Genomic DNA, 24,629 nt, shown 5'->3' with positions numbered 1-24,629 from the left:
GCAAATATGCTTGCTTTATGCATTATGATGCAAGCTCTATTCAGTAAAAATGAATAGTTGAAGGTTAATTAGGTAAAAATCCAGTTGTTTGAAAGAGATGTTTTCACTGCAATATAAAATAGATATTAGAGAGGGAATTATGACCTGTTTAACTTCCCAATAGTAGCTCTAAGTTTGTATTGTTTTATTTTTGTTTTGTACCATGGTATCAAATTGGGTATCAAGAAAGGTGGAATTCTATTAGTATTGGTATCAACTTCTAAATTTCTGCTATCGTGACATTCCTAGTAGACAAGGTGACAGAGCGAGTCCTATCTCCTAAAATGCACAATGTTGAGACATCAACAAAACACAGATCCATGTTGAGGAAATCGGCAACCGACTGCAAAAGATTTGACTGGATAATTTGAATATGCAAATCCAGGAGAGCACAGCTCATTTAGTCCGAGAACGAGTGCGTCACCTTGTCAGTCACGTTGTGTCTGCGGATGAAAGACGACTCCGATCAAAGAGACACAGGAACTGGGGGGAAATAAAGGGGAAAGAGGGTACCATTCACAGTTGGATGTTCCTGTAGCACATCATCTTTTACTTGTCGTTGCATCACCTGGCTGTCGCTGCTCTGCACCTCAGGTATCAGTCCATGTGAAGGTGTGCTTTCTGCAGCTTTTGTCGTTCTGGCACGATGATTCAAGACGGTGCATTAAGGCAATTAAAGTTCAGAAAAGCAGTCTCACACTTAGATGCAGACATCCAGAACCAGGTTATACATAAAAATGAGTTTCTCTGTCGGGGTCACTTTTATTCCCAAGATCCTGATTAAAAACCGCTGTACTTGTGAACACATCCTTTACTATTGCATCCAATAATGTTTCCACCATATTGTGAAACACTTCAGTTTTCATATTAGTTCCACTTTGTTTTGGACCGTTGTGTGTTTGTCTCCTTAAGAAGATTGGTGTGTGCTGTGATGGGAGTGGAGGGGCTGCTAGGACATCTGGCTAAATGACCGTAAACTGCTGTATTACTCCCCATTAAGAGCCATTAATACCCCAATTATAGTTACCAACCCACAGTTCACACACACACACACACACACACAACACAGAGTCACACACACTAGGGGTCTGCAGTTAGGTTCGACCAGTTTGAGAGTGTGCAGTGTTTTAAAGTATTTCCTCTTTATCAATATCATAAATATTTGAATTAATTTTATTTACTTAGTTATTTTTTATCTAAATAACTTGGTTTGTTTGATGTTTGAGCAGTGTCAAAAGAAACGGAGGCTACTGCGTTGAGGCAGTGGGAGTCCTGACTCAGAGGGCAATAAAACAAAAAGAAAAGGCAGGCTGGGTCAAACCTGGTTCAACTTTTGCCACAAAGCAATGCAACATCATCCACAGCTTTGGCCAGTCAAATAGGCCCAATTCAGACCTGGCATTAAAGCTGCAGTAGGCAGAATGTTTTTGGCATCATTTGGCAAAGATTCCATAATAACCTTTCAGCATATTGTAATTCAAGTGTTCTGAGAGATAACTAGACTTCTACACCTCTTCATAGCTCTGTTTTCAGGCTTTAAAACATCTAGGGACTTGAGACTTTGGCCAATCACAGGTCAGAGTTCCTTTTGGCTGTGTTCCGGCTGGTGGGCGATGCTTGGTATTTCCTCAACAGATCTCAACATGGCTGCCGGGTCACAAACTTTCTCATTTTACAGCTAAACAGTACACTACAAGATGTTTCTGAAAACATTTAAGGCGAAAAATAGGCATTACAGTAACAGAATATTGATTCATATTTGATCAGCGCTGCTTGGTTGGATCGGAGTTTGCGAGTGATTGACAGCCCGCTCATAGACAGCAGCTGGACGGCAGACTCCAGATCGGCTCTGATTGGTTGTTTTCCTCCGGTCTGTGAAATCCTGCAGATGCCATTAGGAACATCGAACGACACAGAGGCACATGATTTTTTTCAGATTACCTGTCTCACTACTGTCAGGATATAGTGACCATTTTATAAAAATAACTTTTTAATCATATTTGCTCCAATCTCGCCTACTGCTGCTTTAACATGCATCCTGAGTGATCCAATCACAAGTGGACAGCTTAAAGTATGTCTGTTCACACCTGGCATTAGAATGCGTCTTCATGCGTGACCACTTGTGATCGGATCTCACTTCCCCGCTCTATATGCAAATAAACACGTAGTAAACACATGGCTAATACAGCAGACATTGTGACGTTATATTACATGAATGTCAGTAGTAATATCCTACATATTCGTGAATTTGGGTACATTTTATTAACATAACGATATAATGTTATTGTACCGGCGGTCCCCGAGACCTCTGTGCCGCTGACACCGCTGCCTTTGCCAGCCAACAGCGGGGTACAGAGCATCAGAGAGCCGGGCGGGTGTCAGCGACAGTATGATAATAATGCACTCCGCGTGCCTAGTCTGATAGTGTGTAGATTTTCTAGCTAATAAATAATATATATTTTATTTAATAATATATTTTTTTATTTATGACTTATATTTATTATATTTATGATTATTTTGTTATTTTTCACATATCATAGCCCTCATCTGAACATTTAATTCTTCTGGAAATGTTTGCCGTGTAAAATCATATTCTATAAATCAAAACTTTTAAATAATGTTGAATTTATTATGTTCACAAATAAAAAAAGTTATGACGAACAGTTCTCTAATTACAAAAAAGGCGTGAACATTGTATTGATGAATTACAGCACCCTCGTTCAAAACCTCTCTCCATGTTTCTATCGTTTATGGGTTAGATGGCCGAGGTGACTTGTTTTGTTTCCGTGCGCCGTGCGTAATCTATAGCCACCAACTTCTGACCAAACTACGCTGTAGCCGAGTTTAATCGCTCCAAACCCGTTGATGGAAACGCGGCTAATTCGCCTTTTTGTGATATTTTGCTTGACAATTGATTGGAAACACGGAAATACACACTAGGGGCTGTGTATTGGAAGAATCTGGTGATACGATACGTATCATGACACAGGGGTTACGATTCAATATTTTAAAAAATCTTATTTGAAGGAAAAAATTAAAAATGGCAGTATAAAAAACACACCACCGTATGCATAAAATCTGAGTGAAAAAACATTTTTATGCAATCAGAACAGTGGGATCTGCATTTGCATTTATCACAGTCCCTGTAACATCCAACATCATTGCACTTCTTTGAGAGGGCACACACACTGAGAGGGAGCATCTCTTTGCAAATTAAATAAAGTATTGACTGAGTTAATCTTTGCATATAAACTATTAATTAAAAATCTATAGTGTTTTTGAGAATCGATACAGTATCATAAAATATAATATCGCAATATTACATTTTTTCTTACACTCCTAATACACCCATAGAGAGAAACACACTCTCAGGCAGTCAGACATCATCACGTCCCATCTGAAGACAGTCTGCTCCTACACCCCACACACACACACACACGCACACACACACACACATGCACACACACACACACACACACACAGCTGGAAGGCTTTCTATCATGGAGAGATAACTACAGGCTGAGAACAATAGACCATCTCTCCTCCCATCTGGTGAAGTGGGGGATGAAACTTCATTTACATTTCAGATCCCACCACCTCAGGGTGTGTGTGTGGGTTGGGGGGGGATTCATTTCAGGGTGAATTTAGGATTATGAATTAACACGCCGCAGTGCTGAAAGACTTCATTTACAGCTAATTAAGTGTATTGGCTCATTGAAATGGCTGTTGTGTTAAATCTGGTCGGCCTGCCCGGCCCCTGGGCTGTCTGTGTGTGAGTGTGTGTGTATGTGCATGCGTGTGTGTGCGTGTGTTTTCGTCTGGAAAAAGCCAGGAGTGGTTACCTGTATATTAGTGTTAACAGCTGTAGTTTAGATGTGTGAAATTACATGTAGAAATTATAATAAAATGTGACACCTTCTCCTCTTTCTGTCTCAGGTGAGAAGCCCTATAAGTGCTCATGGGAGGGCTGCGAATGGCGTTTTGCCCGCAGTGACGAGTTGACGCGACACTACCGCAAACACACCGGAGCGAAGCCATTCAAGTGCAACCACTGCGAGAGGTAAACGCTCACACACAGGCATCCGCTGTATGCACAAACGTGCAGTGAAGATGCCCTTTATCTGTCAAAGATCTCTGTTTAACCTGCATTTGTATCCTACAAGTAGAACTCCAGGAACAAACCTGGGTTATGTTCTTGTCAAGTCACTAATACGGGAGCACAAAATGGGATTCAGGTCAGCCAGTGCATCATGTATTTGGGCAGTTTTTGTCAACGTTAGGGCTGGAACTATTTAAATTTTCAATTCGCAATGATTTACAGATTTACAGAATACAGAAATGATTTGACACATCAACAAGTCATAATGCACTCTTGACCAAATGTAATGCCATTTTAACAATAGATAATGTTAGTTCTTCATGGTTTTCTCCTGCAACATGATTGGATTCAACCAGAAGTGTCACCAGAGGGTGGAGCTAAGCACAACCGAACGCTTTGTCACCGAAAATAAATTTTTAGGCGACCAAAAAGTTACAAGTAACTTTCATGAGCTGAAAACACACTGTGAAAGGGTTAAAGTTCTAAGACGAAAACACGGACAACTCCCAGACCGGATAACGCCGTGGTGGCGACCTGTCAATCACAAGGTAGCCACGCCCTAAAGCATCCCCTGCTTTATGGTCTATTTGACTCTAAAAGGGACCATCATTTACTAAATGAATGCTGTATTGAAGAAGACTTGAAACTAGCGATTGAGACCATAAAGTCATGTTTAAAATGTTTACTGAGGTAATAAATCAAGTGAGAAGTAGGCTCATTTTCTCATAGACTTCTATACAATCAGACTTCGTTTTGCAACCAGAGGAGTCGCCCCCTGCTGGCTATTAGAAAGAATGCAGGTTTGATGTACTTCTGCGCTGGCTTCACTTTTCAGAACCAGAGGTTGCCGCCTGGTTTGAAGTTTAGAAGGGACCTGATTATTTTCTTAAAGACATTTTCCTCCCTCTATAGGTGTGTAGAGGAGGGACTAAGGTGAGTTCTTATCTGGACTCCTGGTTGATAAGGGTTCAGTGTAGTCAATTTAATGATAAGGAATATTATTATCTGAAATTAAATTCCTAATGGGTTTCTGTTTTTTGGCAGCCATAGGAAAGCCTGTAAACGTTATTTTGTTACTGACTTATTAATGGTGGAAGATTTTACTCATTGAGCCTGCGTCAATGTGCTTGTTTCACCGACTCATGTCCGACGCAGTTTGACCTCAGTGGAAAACAGGATGATGGGGTGTGTGTTTGAAAATAAAAGCAAACTAAATCTCCCTGTGGACAAAAGCCAGGGAAGTCACATCGTCTCCGTTTGGTGTTTGGTCCTCAAGGTAGAGTGTGTGTTTGTGCGTGCGCTTACTCATGCCCCTGTGCTGGCAGTTAAATGGATTCTGGCTATTGGCAGGCCGGTCGCAGCTAATTGAATGGCACCAGATGCCAGCTCCACTTTAACATACACACTCTCTGTATGTGTGTGTGTGTGGCTGCACTACCTTTCTGATGAACAGCACACACACACTCACACGTTTGCCCTAGAGACAGTGTAATTGGCTGTTGTGGGTTCCCTCTAGTTTGGGTTTTAGACATAAAACCCTCCAGAAACCTGCTGGAAGCTTCTAATCCTGGCTGAGAGCTGGGACCGTATTAGCTCCTTCTTGGCACACACACTCACACGCACACAAACCCAGTGTGTAGAGACACAACACACACAAGCGTGCAGAACGCAAAGACGTTTAGATGTAAAGTCATACATGAACGTTTTTAGGTCCAGACGTAACAATGACACACTCGGGTACACAATGACTCAGATATAAGCTAAGGCTCTGCGTACATCAAAGGCTGCATCGAGTATTGAAGGAAGAAGAAGTTATTTTGGGCTTCTGAGTTAAATGTTCATTTTCTGCATTGACAGCGTTGGTGACTGACAGTTGGAGTTCTAAAAAAAAACTCTCCTGGATGTTATCGCTGCAAAGGATGAACATCTGTTAGAAAACATCAGCTTCTTTGATTCAAAGTCAGAGGTATACGCCAGAGAGAAGTACACTACAACTTCCAAGGGGCATTTCAGTAAGAAACATCAAAACACAGCGCGTACATTTTGCTGTGTGTGTTTGTAACAACAATCTGAAGCTAAGGCGCTGTTCAGACCTGGCATTAACATGTGTCCTGGGTGATCTGATCACGCATGGACGGCTCTAAGTACAGGTGTGGAGGCACTCAAGACGCATTGAAATTCGATCGCTCAGACTACATTCGGAGGTGATCTGGGCCACATATTATTTTAGCAGACTCTGGACTCTGGACTCTGGACACATTTGCGTCCACAGGCCTGTACTACAAAGCAGGATTTGGCGTTAGCGAGGTAACTTCAGGGTGTTCCGTCCTACGACGGTGGTTCACCTCTTACCAGGGTAGATCGCCATGGTAACTGATGCTGAATACCTAACCTGTTTCGGAGCAGGTTATGTTCCAGATAAGAAATCAGCTTGTATAAAAGCATCGCCTACTGACCAATCAAAGCTCGGTGTGCAGATCTTAAGATATTACACAAATACAAAGACGTTCCAGGCTAAAAACAACACAGTTTAAACTGACAAATGCAGAAAGGGTTCTTAACCACTTTGAATTATGTTCTTATATTTATTTTTTTACTTGCTCTCAAGTCCGTTTCACACCGCCGGAGTCGGGGACGCAGCTGAAAGAAGACTGAAATAGTCATACACGCCACAACTTTGTTAAATACCATAATGTGATAAAAGTAATCTAATCATCCAATATTCTCTGAAAGCTATTTATATTTCACAACCCCGTTTGGACGACTATGTCTGACTTTTGAGTATTCCGTCTCATATTCAGTCTGTTAATTTACGCATTCACACATTTTTTTCTTTTGCCAGCTGTCCTTCCTGCATTTAGCAGCTTCAACTGTGTTACTTTTAGTCTGAATTATGTGTTTAACTTCCTCATATTTGTCAAATATTATAGTTTGCTCTTCCGTTGTATAATGTGCCGCACTGCTGACCGTAGACTTGTCCATGTTTGTGATTGATCAGATGCTGCAAACACCGGCCCTTTCATGTGAACATGTTCATAGCCAGATTGAGAAACGCTGGGTTGATTTACCGAGTTGTAAAACCGTTTGTTAGGGTTAGTTAAGCCAGATAATAAGAAGATACCCTGGGTATGTTGAACTCGCTTCGTAGTACAGGCCTCTGGACCACATTGATTATTATTATCATACTAGTATACACAACGAGATTGTTTAGTAGTCAAGACACATTAAGCCTTCAAAATTCATGAGTGGGTTAATTATTGATGTTTTTTTTGTCGTAGAACAAAACGTTAAAATCTCTTCAGCTTGTGTTAACCACAGACCTTATTCCAGGCATCTAACTAAAAACCCATTCAACAAAACCCATTGACTTCCAGACGAGGGAACGGTAAATGCTAAAATGCTAACTCATGTCTGTGTTTTAGGACTCCTTCCTGTAGCACTCTAATTAGCTGCATAAAGAGATTACAGTAGGTGGATAGCAGCTGCTTGTGCTGCGGCGATTCAAAATACTCCGTCTGAAAGCACCTTTAGTCTTGTTTTTACATTTCCAGGATTTCCCTTCGGGCTTTTTGATGCTCAAATTACAAAGTGGATGGAAACATGCTTAACATAGCCAGGATGTACCTCAATCTTTACACTAATACACACACACACACACACACACATACACACATCTGTGGTGGGTGGAGCCCACCAAATATTACCATGAGAATGGCAAAAAAGTGGCAGCCATGGAGAGGTTAACATTAGATAGACTGTTCAATCTGACACAATTTCTCCTGGGGAAACACACATGCACACACACACACACACACACACACACAGTGCAGTCTGTCATTAATCCTGCCTAATCAAGCGGGGACCCCCCGATGTTCCTGGAAGGAGGAGGAGTGATGAGGAGGAGGACAAAAAGAAGTGAGGAGGAGAAAGGAGAGTTTAGAGGAGGAGAAGTGGAGGATGGGAAGGAGGAGTGTGGGTGGGGGGGGTCGGGGTGGTACCAGCTGGTCTGGCTGCTCCGCGCCCCAACAGTGACACAGTAACTGGCATGGCCATCTGTCCAGTCACGCACACACACACACGAAGGTGTACAGTAGGTATACCACAAGGCCTGCTAAGGGTGGAGGGGAAACACTAGATCACAGGCAACAGAGATAAGGGCAAAGGTCAACTGTACACTCGCACCGTGATTACAGTAACGCTTTGAAATCTGGAAAAGTTGTGTAAATTAATACGTCAAAGGGGGTTCTGTCCAACTGGTTTCTTTATTTCCCTGGCTCCATGTGAAGTTGCACCCTAATTACTGAACTCTGAATGAGGTTCCCTGCAGGATCTGAAGACTGACATAAGGAGAATGGAGTGTCTGAGAGACAGCAGATTTTTCTGCAGCGCGAGAAACTTTCTATTGTACTTTTGAGTGTTCAGCACTGTCTGCTTGTATAGAACAACAGCCTGCCTAAACACACACACACACACACACACACACACACACACACACACATAGAATAGCATTGACTGATTAATAATGAATAAAGCCTCTGGCAAATTGAATTTTTAATTTCTCATTTTATTCTCGCCCACGTTTTGTTTTGCCTCTCCTTTAGTCATATCATTTGTGATTCATTTTATTGTTGGATGTTCAGCTTTACCGGTGTAATAAAATTAAAATACTCGTGACACTGCCGTTCTTATATTATACGTCACCAGCACCTGGTTTTATGTCTCTCTCACACCAGGTGCAGTCACTGCTGAGTTAAATTGCCCGGCATCAGAGAGTACTGCCAGCCTGTCTGCATTAGTGTCCGTGTTCACGATGCATATCTAATTAGTTCCTACAATAGTATTCTACTCGGAGCGTGAGGACTGACTGCAGAGCTGCGGAGGTCTGGCTGTGATTTATGGTCGTGTTTGAGTCGTATTTAGGAACTCACTGAGCCCGTATTCGTCTCTACGTCTGGCTTCCACTGGTGTGACATGATGAAGTAAGACTATTGAAATTCACCGTTCGTCGTTTCAAATGAGGTGGTTGAAAATCTCTGCAGTTCTCTGCATTAATACATTTGTGTGTTAAGCCGTGAGCTCTGTCTTATTCATGTTGAAATAATTCTCTTACCTTGAGCTTTTCTGGTATAGGCTATGAGCCGACATGACCTCCCTGGGGCCCTAAGCAAAATCCTGCTAAGGGTTCCTCCTACCTGACCCGTGTGCCATGTTAACCATTTGCTGTTGCCACACGGTCACACCTGACACCCCAGTGTATTACACTGCTACAATACACTTTCATTTTCAAATATATAATACTATTTATCGGCCTATTGTGGCTTGGCTGGATACTTGATGGTTATTAGTTACTGAGAGATGTGCATCCATAGGCCTATAGTAATGCCCAGCTAAAAAAAAAGGTATTTTAATTATTTTATATTTAGGTATTTAGGTATTTAGGTATTTTTATTTTAATCAATAGTTAATGTCAATCCATTGCTTTCCACACTTATATGTCTTGACTGGTTTATTTTATTCATTGTGATTCATTGCTGTTTGAACCAAAGGGCTAGAAAGACATTACAAAGACAGTACAGTTGGGTGTTTCATGTTCAGTATTTGTGAGACTCTAGGGTTTTTTGGTGTCTTCAACAAATATTTATTAGTTAGCTTATGTGGCAAATGCGTGCATCACAGGTCGCGACGGGTATCGGTACTCAATACCTTTAAAGTATCAACTGAAATAACCCAGTACCAATTAGTAATGAAACTTCTCCAGTCAAACTATACCTGTAATCGATCCTTTTTTGTGCCCGGATCTAGAAAAAAATGACTATTTGTATTTTGCTCGCAGACAATCACCACAAACATTGTTCGATTTAATGTGACGTGTGATTGGCCCGCTAGCGCAGCAGCTACAACCCATACAGCAGGGGCTGCCTGCCTGCACATGGCTCTGAATTTGGAGCTGTCTGAGCCGATGGCTAGGTGCTAACGGTGCTAACAGCGCTAACAAAGGCAACAATCCTGACAGGGCTCACAGTTTTAACCATGGGTCGGGGGTCAGCATTATTAGCGTTAACCGCGTTTTGCAGTGCGGCGGCGTTTTGCTAGCCAGTGGGACACACACACAGCATCCATTCACATGATGGGTATCGAATGAAGTACTCAACAGGTAGCCTATCGTTATCACTCCTACTGGTGTTGTTACTGGCATGGTTATTTTTTAAACAGATACCCAGCTCTAATCACAGGTCACTTACAGGAAGCTTTCAAACAAACAGAACTGTGCATGAATAGGTTTCCACCACCTTCAAAATACTGCATCACCAGAGCACATGCTGGACAGTTCAGGGGGCTTGGGACTGACAAGTATTCTCAGCAAACACAGAGCACACACAGTATAGTCTAGGGAACATTTCCAGCAAATACACATAGCCGGTGGGAGGTTCAAGGGGCCTGAGAATATGGAGAGTTCCCAAGATATGCACAGAGCCGGTGGGAATTTTAGGGGGGCTATTCACAACTATATACAGAGCCATCGACACTAGCCTGATATATTATGGTTAATTTGTTCAAATATCCAAGAAAATAAGACTAACTGCACTGTGGCATGTCTTTACATTGTCAATTGTATACATTTATATAAGCTGTTTTCTCTTTTATTCTTATTTCTTCTGCTGTATCCTGTTTTTTTGTCCTGCTGCACTGGCTTGAGTTTCACCTTAACATTTTCTGTCTTTCATTTCCTGTATTTTACATCATGCATTTTTAGGAGGTAACATTGAGGTGGTTTCTCTGTTTCTCTCTGCAGGTGTTTCTCTCGGTCGGACCACCTGGCCCTGCACATGAAGAGGCACATCTGAGGGCAAAAAGAAAAGGAGTGGGAGAGGGGAAGAAGCAGGAGGAGAAAAGAGGAGGAGGAGAGATAGGAGGAGAGAGGGATGGGCAGTCGAGCTACCAACCGCCCGCCTCGTTCACCCCGTCCATAAACCAGTCGGCGGCCATGACGCCTGCAGGGCAGCGCATCCATCTGAGGGGTCCATGAAGATCAAACGGACTGACGGCCCTCTCACTGGACGCGGGGATTGGAGGAAAACGAGGAGTAGCTAGATTGTTGTTTTTCTTTAAAATTACACATTCACACACTTGCAATAGTGAACACTCAACACAACCGTCTTTGAATGCATCATCCCGGTGAACCCCGGCTGCTCTCACGCGGCTCTGGGGGCTTGGACACTGCCAAACCAACATATACTACTTAACTTGCTTGATTAAACATAACGCCGCCTTTTTTTCTTTCTCTGTAATCAGTGTGTTTAAACCATTAAGTCACTGTAGGTGAGGAGATAGCTCAGTGGTGAAACTTTAAATATCCATATAGTCAGTTGTTAGTGCTTTACCGGCTTTTGAAATCACATACTCAACTTTTTTCATAGTTTTTTAATGTTTCTCATACACGGAACATAGGAAACCATCATCTGCCGCAGTCAGCTTCAGTAATCTATGTGAAGAAAACGACAACAAACAACAAATCTGCAGGAGAGAGACTGTACGGATTGACTTCCAGCATAGCTGACAATCGTACCCAGGGCTCAGACGCCGGGTGTTCTCGGTGCACCCATGGGACCTCGGGGTCAGCGAGTGCTGCTGCAGCTCTCAGGCTCTCCTCCAGTGGGTGTTTGCATCTCTCACCTTCACTGAGACGCCTGCCGCCTCCGCAGGCCATCTGACAGAAATGCGCAGCGACACTTTCTTCCCTTTTTTTCTACTTAGAGGACGATAATTCTTCTTATTGTTGTTATTACAAAGAAATGACACTTTGTTCTTTTCTCTCTTGGAGAAAAATGTCTTAAAACTCACTGAATTGTGTTTGAGGAAAAAAACGAACTGAAAATCTAAGATGACTTCAACAGAATGTGTGGGATGAGAAGGAGAGCGTTGTTGGTCTTTTAATCCCCATGTGCACCGGCTCTGCTTCTGCAGTCTGTACGCAACCAGTGGATGAACAACAAAAAAAAAAAAAAACAGAATCATACCAACTCTTAAGAAAAAGGGATTTGTATTTTTTTGGACTAAAATAAAAGCAGAGTAGAGAGGTCTTCAGTTTTTTTGTGCTGCTCTTTCTGCCCTGCGATTCACTCTAGCTGAAAAACAAAACCTTTGCGTGACCCTTTGTGGTCTCGCACTCTACCGGAATCAGGCGGAGGACTCGCTAAAGAATGGAAACCTGTTTTGTTTTTTTTCTTCTTTCTTTCTTTGCTTTTTGTTGATTCTGAGTCATCCAGGAGCTCTTTCACAGACTCTGAGATCTCATCTCGCCGGCAGCACTGCAGGGCATGAACGGAAGCTGAGGAGCTGCTTTTGTGGTTACTCGCGTGGGACTTAAGACGCCAACCGACCTTTGTGTGGTGGTGCCGAACAGACACGGTCATGTCGGCCCGGTCAAATTTGCCTGTTTCGTATCCATTGACTGCACTGACTTTTTTTTTCAATGTTATCTGTGCTTTTTTTTCTACAGCGAAAAAAGGAACACAAAGAAAAAAAAATTCATAAAAAGACTTGAAAAAAATACGACACAAAAAACTATTCTGTCTCGCGCTACACATTGTATACAGAACAAGAACACATTCTCCGTCAGCACACAGACTTCCACTGCAGTTTCTTTGCTCACGGCCTCTCTTGAGATAAGACTAATAAGATTTAGGAAAATAATTATTAAACTAATGAACAGAGTTGGAAAACAAAACACTGCATGGCAGGCTTTATTGCAAACACACACACACACATGCACCAGCTCATGTACACACACACACACACACGCACACTCTTCCTGGAATTATATGTTCTGCTCCCAGATCTTTTTTCACAGTAGGAATTTAGCAACTGTTGTTTAGTAGAAGAGTATCTTAGCTCTCAGCTGGAGGTAACAAACGATTCCAAATCCTTTGAAGTGAGAAATCAGCTTGTTCTCAGTTCCAACAATCACCCACATATCCCTCGCTACAGTTTGTGCCTCTCATTTAATCAGCGTTTTTACTTCAGAGACTCTGGTTACAATTGAGGCTATAAACCACTGTTTTCATCAAAAATAAATAGAATAAAAGCAGGTTTTTTTAGCAAAACATTTGAAAACATGTCGATAATCCTCAAAGACCTTTCTATCCTGCCTCTCGTGTACAGTGAATTTGAATGTCTTGACTGAAAAATCTGGGAAATCAGTTTTCCAAATGCTGAAAGTCCTGAAAAAGAAGGCTAAATTGGCTGAAACATTGGGGAAAATCAGGTTTCATAGGCAAACTGTCGTTGGGATCACAAGCTCATCCAACCTTTTCATGTTTGATATTCCCATACCATATGTTTTGTTGTTGGAGGATTGAGTCTCGTTTCAACACCAGCATTTATGTTGATGATATTTTGCACAGAATTCAATTAATTTGAACAGAATCGTCACAGTGAGAGAATTAACTCGTGGTAGCAAAGTAAATCTCAGAATTTAAAGGGGAACTACGCCCATTTTCAAAATTCATATATGTTATTCCTATGGTCTAAGACAGTCCCAAAAATATAAGTAAACATGAACAACTCTCTCCCAAATCCAAAAACTAGGGCACTAAAACTCAGCAGTTCCAGACGTTATACCCGATGACATCACAAGCATGAGTTTTAGCACTCTAATTTTTGGATTTGGGAGAGAGTTGTTCGTGTTTATCAATATTTTTTGGACTGTCTTAGACCATAGGAATAACATGTATGAATTTTGAGAAATGGGCGTAGATCCCCTTTAACTTTGGCAAACTAATTTGCATAATAAAGAGGTAAATAAATACATGTTAATGCCAAAGGCCTGTGGGATGATTTCAAGCAGCTGTTTGCTAGCTTGCTGGCTAGTAATACAGCTAACGAACTAGCTAGCTTGTGGATGTGTGTACAACTCATGGATGTATAATAAGAACTACTTATTATATACTGGACCCCAAGAGGGCGCCTGTTCATTCCTCAGAGAATTGCTCACAATTGGTGCATACGGCAAAACGTTTTTTCCATCTTCTCAGCTAGAGGAAAGTTTCACAGATATAAAACCGCCATTGATCAAAGAATTATAATAGAAAGAATCATAATTGACCTTGTTTGCATTTCGAGTTGTGAACAGTTTTACAGACGTCTATTTTACAATCGTAGTCTATGGGGAAAATGTTTTTTTTGCCACCGTATCCAGGTCTTATTGTACAGCCATGGTACGGTACAACTGCAACAACGAATGAAGGCTTGCCGCTTTACCACTTCTTGTTGTGACACAGTGCTAAGAGCTTTATAGGCATGTCTTCAAAAAACACATCATCTGCTGGGCTTTCAAAGCTAAAATAAATTGAATTTGACTGATCTGAATGTAATCACTAACACTAAAATCTCCAATGTAAAAAATGATAGGCGAAAACTGTGGCGAGCACATATCCACGACGCCTGCTTTCTTCGCTTAATGGTTGCAGAAAAAAAGAAACTCGCTTTGCAATCAGGGCATTACTGATACCGCCAACACTGACAGCCGCTGCTTCATCCACCCACCACCACCACCACCTATATGCCCCGTAGCACATGCAAACAGTCTAATACTCGCTGCTGCTGACTGGTGCAGCTGGGTGAGGGTGCAGGGTTCCTGAAGCTAGCGGGGGATTTCACATCCTAGCGTGCCCAGTCATCGTGCCGGTCGGCCTTGCCAGACTTCGTTAGTTGAAACGGTGAAAACATTTCCCCTTCGAGAGGGTTTATGGTGCAGCTTCGAACAATCGATACCAAAAACCTCCAGCGTGGAACTGCCCTTTAGCCACGGGCAGAGTCTCCTCGGTCAGGAGAGATCAGCAGGAGACCGCCTCCATATGAGGCCTCTGTATCCAGCGGCAGCTTTCTCTACTAACTCTCTGTTTCTGCTAAATATGACGTTAAGCAACCCACACATTTGAGATGAACCCAGTGTTTCACTTTTCATTTCATTGTTAGGTTTCTGTTACAAAAGCTATATCGATGGTTGTTTTCTTCAGCTTGGATGATGCAAAGTCATGCTAAAATGTTGAGACATGCAATGGGATGTAAAAGGAGCCCTCCTAATACAGGAAGTACAATCATAGAGGGATGGGGATCGTAGCACTTTTGTGAGGCTTTTGATGGCATGAATGTGTATATGTGTGTATGTACTGTATGTGTCCCCATTAGGCATACTGTGAGGGAAACAGTGATTCAGCAAAATGGTTGATAACAGATTTTTTAACTGCTGAACATGTGTGGGAGAAATGTTGGTTGAAACATTAGCTGTTTGAAAGTGCTTTTAATCTAACGGCTGACAATGTGTTCATTAGGTTTTTATTCAGACCCTTCATTTGTTCGTTCATTCATTCATTCATTCATACATACAAGTCATCTTGGAGCTCGATGACTTTAGTAAAAGAGGCGAACACTCACTTCGTAGCATGCTTAAATCAGACTGATCTCTGATGGATTAGTTTAAATGACTGAAATGATGTTTTCTAGGGGACACTTATGGCTCATTATTTTCTGTTTATTTTTTAAATCTCAGAATTTATCAGTATTTATTCTAATTATTGAAAGTGACCAGTGAAAAAAAAACAATAATCCAAATATCTGGATGTAAATCAGAGCTTAAAAATACCATCAGCACAAAAACTCTAGTTTAACCAATTGATCTGAATCTTTAAAAAAAAATACAATATTTATATGTGAAAACCAATAAACAACGAAAAATGAGCCTTAAGTGCACTATAAAAGGATTGCGTCACTTTCAGCACATTTCTGTGTTTTTAGGGATAACACATTGAACAATTGTGCCCCAAACTACCCAGACATACCAAGTAGTTGAAGACTTTATAAACCATTTTAGCGTACATTTTAAAATAGTGCTGGCCAGCATGCAACAAATACAACTCATAGTTTCTTCTCCTCTTTAATTAAAATCCCTCTTGACATCCGACAGATCTCAAAGTCACTTCAGATACAATTTGGTTCCCTTCGTGTTGAAGCAGGTTTTTCTGTCACAGTGTCGCTCCGGGTCTCCTGTCGTCTCTCAGGCTCCTCCAGGCCGGCTAGCAGCCGTCCCACAGCTCTGATTAGCATTAGCACTCCCGGGTCCTCCTCTCTAGTTGCAGATCAGCTAATGAGATAGCTCTGGGTCACAGGGAAACTGAGTGGTCTGGAGACGAAAAAAAAAAAAACAACAGGGACCTTGAGCCGGACCTATTCCAGCGCTCCGTACCCAGTGGACAGATTTGATGTGGAACAAACAGAAGATCCCGCTAGCGTGGAGAAATGCCAGGAGACAGCGAGATATTTGTCAGAGAGACTAAACTGTAAGGGATTTTAAAAAAATCATTTACCCACATGAATATCCAAATCATTAAATCAGCCCTTACATATTATCTCATGGATTATAGATAAAATTAATTACCATTTATCTGCAAAGGCCCTACAGATTAATCCACTGTGTCCCCAAACCCTCCCTCTTCCTCCACAGTTAAAGTGCCATTCTTGTTTCCCTCCATCCCTCCATCCTCTCCATCCTCACCCCATCTCTCCCTCTCTGTCCACAGCAGTTGTCCATGCACTATCAGCCGCAGGAGTGCTGAATGCACACTTTACACGTTTTGCCCAAAGATTTGCATATTTGCAAGTTAACTGCTGTGAATGTAATAGATGTAGAGGAAAAGAGCCGGGAGGCAGAGACGCAGAAAAAAGGAGTGTTGGGATGGAAGGTGGAAGGAGAGGGATTGTTTTTCTTACATGATCGTCCCATTAAATCTTAATTACCGGTACGCTCCGACTCTTCATGCTTCATAACATTCTCAGTCTCTTGTCTACTGTCAGCTGGAGCCAAACTCATTGCTCACAAATGTAAAATAATGTTCTCATGGTTTTATAGGCAGGAGTGAAGAAGCTTTAGTTTTAAGTTAGCTTCTGAGCACACCGCAAATAGAGTAATGTGACATTTCAAAGTCACAGGTGGGACTGGAGTCTTTGGAAATGACTATGGAAACCAATGGTTACCATTCCCATACATCAAATGGTTGAAGTTCAGTGGAAATCTAGAGGAGAGGTTCTACCCTTTGAGATTTTCTAAAGGTGCTTTCACACTGGAAGGTTAGTCCTAATCTGGGAGTAGTTTGCCTAAAAAAGAAATTTCAAATTAAGGTGCAGAAGAAACTGCACCCGAGTCCACCTGAATGCGGTCGTCTGAAATTAGTACTAGACAAACTGTAGTACAGTTCATGTGCAGTCAGAAAGCACTTACCCCCCAAAGAAAAAGCTTGTGCACGTCATGAGAAAGTTATTATTGGCATTCTCGCAGAATTCGGAACCAAACCAACAAAACCCAGTGTGAAAACAGCCTTTCGACATCGTCTTTGACCACAGCCAGTTGTTTGGACACAGTCCTTTGAGTGACCGGGCTTCAGTTTCCACAGTTTTCTACCATATCACCCTGAAGAAGGATTGTCACTTCTGGCAGCTTTTGTAAATAGCGTGAGATCTTAACACACGGACCGCTCCGTGTGAAATTAACCGTATGTGGAGACGGCACCGTCTCCGACATTTCAGCGTTTCTATAGACCTGCTTTAGTTCACGCAAACATTGCACTACATGATCATACTTAGCTATCGCACTCTCCATGTGCACGCACTGCTAGCTTAGTCTGTTGGAGCACTCTGTCAAATATCCACTTAACATTCGTTACACGTCCAGGATGCACCAAGAGCCCACTCGCGACAGATCAGAGTGACATTATCGACTTAAACCTCCGGTGAAATTGCCTTTTTCATCACCGTTATTCTGGGGGGAGTATGTTGTACTTTACAAACATTCAGTCATGCTGCGACTTGGTTGGACTTTTCTTGGTATCAGTGGCATCCCGGAGTGACTCTGTCTGTCTGTAACTACTGTGTTTGTCCATGCTTGATGTGTCAGTATATAAGAGATTCACAGATCTTTACCCCCTCTCCTTGTGTCTGTATATTTCACCTCACCCACACCAAAACCCTCTTCACCACAACCACAAGCAGTCAGAGCCCCCTGGGGCGCAACACGCTCATAGTCTTCAGATATCCAGCTGTACTTGGGAAGGGTTCTCAAGAGCTATGCAGCTTGGGAGCTCCTAGCAGTTCTTTGGTGAAACTGCAATAAGTTCTCCACCTTACCAGCTAAATGTCCATTCGGTAGGTACAGTTTAAGTCTAGTCGACCCATCCTAATGGGTGCTGTCCCATCTCTATCAGTTCATCTGCTCAGTTGGACCCTAATGCCTGATGCATTCTTGTAGGATACTTACAGCTTGGGAACTACTTTTTGGTGTTTGGCCAGTTGTTTGGCCCCTCTAAGTATGTGTGCAAAAAGGATTGGTATCAAAAAATGTTCTGTTTCTCTCTGGTACATAGCTCTGTCAAATAGTACAGTACAGTATCGTATCTGAGGAAATTGACAAACTTAGTAATGGAATTTGGCTTTACTTTTTTTGCTGATGAACTCGTTTTAATTCCTGTGCAAACAGAACGAGCCTTACTTAAACTCTCACAGGATCAAAAATCTGCTGCCTTGGGAAATATTTTATTTCTGTCACATATTTTCTTCCTCAACAAGTCTGGATATTATTATTATTATAAATATTCAGACATGTGTTGCTGACTAACCATCTGCCCGCCCTGCTACAAGTTAAAAAATGTTCTAGGGTGAAACAAGAATAATAATCCCCTTTATTGAAAGCTACGATACATGTCCACCAAGGCACATGGACCTTTTATACAGATGTAGAAAGATTAATTTGTATTGTATTGGTACCCATTTATGGGATAAACAATTACTTCCCAACAGATAATAGGTACAGCAAATATGTTGTATACCATTAAGTCATGTTGACAGGTATGTAGGATCAAAAGTCATGACTGGGTAGAAACCAAAGAATTCCTCAGAACTTGTTGGTCCTCAGACATTCATAAGTGATCGACTTTCTACAGGATTCTTTAGTTCCTACCTAAATTTCCTGGATTTTTTATACTTATTTTCATACTTTTGCCCATCGTTACTGTTGGTTATGATGACAACATGTTGCGAGCTCACCAGCTGCTTTTCAGAGACACAATGGAGAAGACACAAGACACCTTTATATGTCCTTCAGGTTCAAGTGCCAAACAAACATTTTAGCAAATTTTGGATAAACTTCAGGTTTTAGAAATGTGCATGACGCTCATCAAGCTTGCCCAAGTGGATTTTGTTGCAATTCCAAATTTCCGAAGTCTCTGCAATGCATCTGGTGAATACTATAGTCAAACTCACGAAAACCCCAAAATAAAACCCACACTAACGACAGAAATTTGGCGGAGAGACAGAAATGATTTTGGTGCCAATCCTTGTGCCACATATTGAGGGGGGGCAGAATGACCAATCCAGTGTCATAATTTAGGGAAAGCTGTGTTTTAGCACCTTTATATCATCACAGTGATCTCAAACCATAACTGTTAAGGGATCACAGCTATATGTTTCCTGGGATGAGTCGACATGTAGAGAAAAGAGAAGACAGCAGGTGTGTTTTTATCATCACAACATCCCTCTCAGCCGTCCTGCAGGGGCTCTGTTACTCTGATACCTTTCATATCAACCTTTGATCCATAAACCTTCACTCCACACCCGCCTTCCTCTCCTCTGTTGACTTTTTTTATTCTTTATTTTACGTTCTCTTGTTTTACTTACAATTTTTTGCTGTACAAAGTGTTTAAAATATTATTTGTATTATATGATGTTAGTATGGTAATGTTCTTTATTAAGGAAGAAGAAAATTTATTTTTGTTACTGGTCTGTTTCATAATTCTTTTCTAAATTGGTATTGTAAGATATCTATGCAAGAACTGTTAAGTGGAGCATTTTTATTTAAGAATGTAATATGTGTAATAAATGGTAGAATCTGTTTATGGCTCTCTTGTATTTTGTTATTTTAAATGTTATTTAGAACCTTTTCTTAATCCTTAACTGGTCACCCTTTGATGAAATTCACCATTTCGGATGGAAAATATGGTGCCAGTAATTTTTCAATCCCTCTGCGTGGAAATGTTTGGTCATCACAGACACACCTGTATGTAATGCAGGGTTCTTGACTTGTTGCTGAACAGGGATGTGAGCAAACTTTAGCTTTGTTTGGCTCCGTGTCAGCAGCATTTGCTCTGCCGGCGGTGTCTAAACATGCAGATTGTTTTTTCTTAAATGACGTAAAACAGTTATGGATTATTGTAATCATTCCTCCTCTCCATACTGGACATGAAGTGACTTTGACAAAAATCCACAATCCTCCTTCTGTGCACAAATGCGTTCTGAAGTTCAGCTGAAGCTAATAGGAAGCTTCAATCATTCGTTCTTCGTTAGCTTAGAATGAGTCGTTTATATCTACATACAGAGAGGGTCCTCTATAGCCATATAGCCAGCCATCATGTTTCTACAGTAGCCCAGAATGGACAAACCAAAAAATGGCTCTAGAGAGGGCCATTTGCCTATTTGCATCGGCCACCGTAGTTCTTCTAGACGCTTGGCACTCAGGAGAAGTTTCATTTGATTGCGATCTGCAACCTCATCACTAGATGCCACCAAAACACTGCACCTTTAATACAAAATATTCTAATCTGTTCTTTAAATCTTTACAACCCACACACAGGTGTTGTGTTGACATGTGGAATTACATGGTTAAAGCACAAAAAAAGCCATTTTTTATCACATTCGCTCCCTGGGCTGGCACATCCCGCCTACCGTACTCTCAGAGAGCTATTTCCGTGAAATAAGAGAAGAAAGTTTCCAAAAGAGCCGACATGTTGGTTCCGGTTTGAAAGCTGGGAGCAGTAGCCCATGAGGGAAAACGTTCGTCCAATCAGGTGTCTTGTGTCTAGTGGCAGCCCATCAAGCGTCCAATGCTGGGAAGCAAGGCGATACCTCGCAATAAAAAACGCACTTAAACTGAACTATTGAGCTCAACGGGGTTGGATGGGATGCAAGGTACCCACAGTAATAGTTTCCCTCTATTTCATTTCAGAATGCTTCATAAATGTGTTTAAATTGTTCAGATTTTCCTCTGGGACGGGATGCCCCAACCTGGACCCCTCTAGAGTCATTCCATTTCTGAACGGTCATCTTTTTCAGGTGACAATTTCTAGTTTTAAACATGAAATATAAACTTCCGCAAGCTATCAACACTTACAATCTATTTATTCCAAGTACACCTGTGTGATAAATAGCTACCTCAAAGAAAATTCTACCAGAACAACATGGATCTTTTCCTTTTAATTTCATCTCATGCCATCACTTCAAACAAAGCACGCAGAATATAACCTTGTAGAGAATGACTAAAATCACCCCTGTATGGTCACCCAGACGACTTTAATTATGAGTACCATGGTAGCACATTATTCCTTCGTAATGGCCATTTAAGGCAGATGGACACATCCTGTCCAGCCGCTGGCAAGAGCGCAGACGTACGGAGAACCAGCGTCACATTATTGCAACAGAAAGGCTCATATTCTCAATACTGCTGGTAATTTAGGTCTTTATTACAGATTAAAACAATCTCATGAATATCTATAGCTCTCCCCTGCCTCTAAATGGCTTCTCCTAGGCTGCTTATAGTGTCCTGGTCTTTAATTAGAGCTAACTTGTCACTGACTGAGCTGACATACAAACCAATGACACGCAGACTAAATGAGGTAATCAAATAATTAATGGCTAATTGGGGATCAATTAAGCAGAAGTAAGGGAGCTCATATACAGCATATCTGCTGTGTGAGTTTGTCCTCTTACATAGAAATTGCTAATTAACTAATTAAAAGGGACCAAATTGTGATTGTATTTCTCTGGAAGGACAGGCGTGGTATTTTACTCCTCTGATTTAAATCATTTTAACTGATCTCTTGGCATTTCTGTAAATACAGACTTTGCATTTCCACACATGCTTGTATTTTCTTTGCTTACTGTGTGCTTAAGATGCTGGATGAAGACATTTCAGCAAAGCCAACGCGGAGGATTATTATCATTTCTCAGCAGTGGGCTGTGTTGGCTAGAAAATAGGAATTCACAATGATGATTAGTGTGGGCATTTTGAAGTTGTGCAGGCTTATTCGGTTCTTGTCAGAGGTAGAGAAGGAAGGCGAGTGAGCTGTTTATAATCTTATTCAGCAGCATTAGTCTGTGTAGTGTTGGTAAGTGTTTACAGAAACAGCAACCGTCAGCTCTCCTTAACAGCACAAATAAACAGATATGTGGTGAGCTGCCCCATGGCATATTCTATACTTATCTCCCAGAAGGACCATGTCAGCTCATTTGAGTGACTCCACCGCACTGTCCACCACCACCTTCACATATATAATGCTGCTTTGTACTAAAAGAGTAAACATATCACGGCAGCTGTGTGTACAGAACAAAAGCAGCTCTGAAATCACTTATGATGATGACCATCTAGCTATCTGGCTGTTTAGCTGCTGAATGCTCTGCTGTTTACCAGTTAGTTGCTAACTACACTGCGTTTTTAGAGCCTTTTTGCCACAAGTAGTGGGCTGCTGCAGCCATAAACAACATTATAAGAGCGGTGAGAGGGAACCAAAATAGTAAAGTTGTGGGTGGGACAGTTAAACAATGAGCTGAAAGTCACTTTAAAGCTCTGTAAAGACCAGAGGAGCTGCGACCCCCCGTCACATTGTTTTCACATTGTCATTTGATCAAGCCAAACCACATATTTTCCTATGCCTAACTAATTAGTTTTCTTGCCTAAACTTAACTAAGTAGTTCTGTTGCCTAATCTTAACCGAGTCGATCTTTTCCTAAACCTAACTAAGTAGCTTTGTTGCCTAATAATGCTATATTAATGCTGTGGATATCATATAGAGAACCTTTAAGGTATGGTTAGGTAACTAAAATACTTGGTGTAGGTTTAGGAAAGAATATGAATAGTAGAAAACACAATGTTAATGGTTTAGTAAAAGATCGGGGTTTGGGTTAAAATAAGTGTTTGTCACATGACTTAGTTACTTAGTACGTTACGTATGTGACATAAGTATGTTACATGATGAAAGTTAAGTATGTTACGCAAGTTACGTAAGTTAACTTACGAGTTTATGACTTTTTGTTTCACATGGGACACAAACCTGTTTGAGACTCGGTCGTGTTTAGGAGGTAACCCATGATGTGTTGGGAAACTCTTGCCAGATGTTTAAGGCTTGGCATTGACCTCAAATAGTTAAGTTTAGGCATTGACCTTGAATAGTTAAGGTTAGAATAGGTCGTCGGGCAGCGAGTCTCGCAAGAGTTTTTTGCAAGCTTTTGCAGATTTCAGATCAGATTTCGCAGTTTTGCGGGTTACCTTCTAGACACGACCGTGAGAGTCCTGTGTTTGTTTGACCCATCCATCCACGTACGGGTTTACATTAGAGTTAGTTGAAAGCCCAGTGCTTCTCATGCAGACACTAAGGGGTGCCTTGTGCCTCCAGTAAGTGAAAGAAGAAGTCTGCTCCAAAGGTGAAAAGAAAAGATAAATGAGGTCTAGATTTAATTCCAAGATGTTTAATCATTTTTTTTTGCTTTTCTTTTGTGGCAAAGTATCTCATCAATCTGAGCTGTGTGAGTGCGCCGCAGTCAGCCTCCAGAGTTTCTACCAAACACACTGATCTAAAAATATAAAACTGCATGAACAATCCCCCTCTGTCTCACACTCACACACACACACACACACACACACACACACACACACTTAATCTACCACCTGCTTGTCCTCCTAAATATTATTTTAGCAGCGAAGCTTTACAGCTTCCTTGTTTCAGAATTTGTCACAATAAGAAAGAATCAGCCTGGTGTGAAATGTACCAGAGTAGGTGGATATTGTGGGAGGTAAGAAGCATGAGATCAGGGTTCATTTGTTCATACAGAAACTAGCTTTGCTGGCACAGAAAACTGATGGAAATGTGGAATGGAAATGTTTTACAAAACATGAAGGAAACCTGTTGTAAATTAATGAAGTATACCTTTTTTTGCCATCTGACCTAGACTTCATTTCTGTCAGTTCAGAGGTTCAGGATGTGTTTAGCTTGGCTTAGCACTAGAACTAGGAGTTCAGGGAAACTGCTAGCCTGGTGAAAAAGTACACCTTCCAACAACTTCCAAACTGTCTTATTTACATGACACGTCTTGTTGCAAGCAAGTCAGCAATCAGGCTGTTTGTCCCGAACCTGGCATCCCCACTATGAGCGCAGGATAATGAGATGTTGCCTGCCTGCAGTCACTGTGTCCAGCAGCTATTGCTCAACAAATAGCCCCAATGCTATAGCTGGATTTATACTGTACTTTACCAGGCTGGTCTCATACACTCTTCGTAGCTATACCTACGGAAAGGAATGCACCGTAATTCGTGTATATCCCACAAAATCAATTTGTGTGTAATTAATGTAACTGTGAACCAGGAAATATACCGCGGGAGGAAGTCGGGGTGGATGGG

The 24,629-nt window shown here is 41.5% G+C and overlaps 1 protein-coding gene across 1 annotated transcript in view; it reads left to right on the top strand.

The window, feature by feature from the left end:
* The window catches only part of klf7b (Kruppel-like factor 7b), an 83,574-nt gene extending 63,499 nt beyond the window's left edge, over nucleotides 1-20,075 (top strand). The window contains exons 3-4 of the mRNA XM_037789448.1: nucleotides 3,976-4,099; nucleotides 10,932-20,075. Of these exons, the coding sequence (XP_037645376.1) occupies nucleotides 3,976-4,099; nucleotides 10,932-10,983 (176 nt within the window). The 3' untranslated portion in view covers nucleotides 10,984-20,075. The remainder of the gene's footprint in view (nucleotides 1-3,975; nucleotides 4,100-10,931) is intronic.
* Nucleotides 20,076-24,629: the final 4,554 nt, after the last annotated feature.

The sequence above is a fragment of the Sebastes umbrosus genome, chromosome 13, assembly GCF_015220745.1.
Source record: "Sebastes umbrosus isolate fSebUmb1 chromosome 13, fSebUmb1.pri, whole genome shotgun sequence".
NCBI classification, from domain to species: Eukaryota; Metazoa; Chordata; class Actinopteri; order Perciformes; family Sebastidae; genus Sebastes; species Sebastes umbrosus.
The sequence above is the reverse complement of the archived record's forward strand: the minus strand, read 5'-3'. Positions and strand labels throughout refer to the sequence as shown.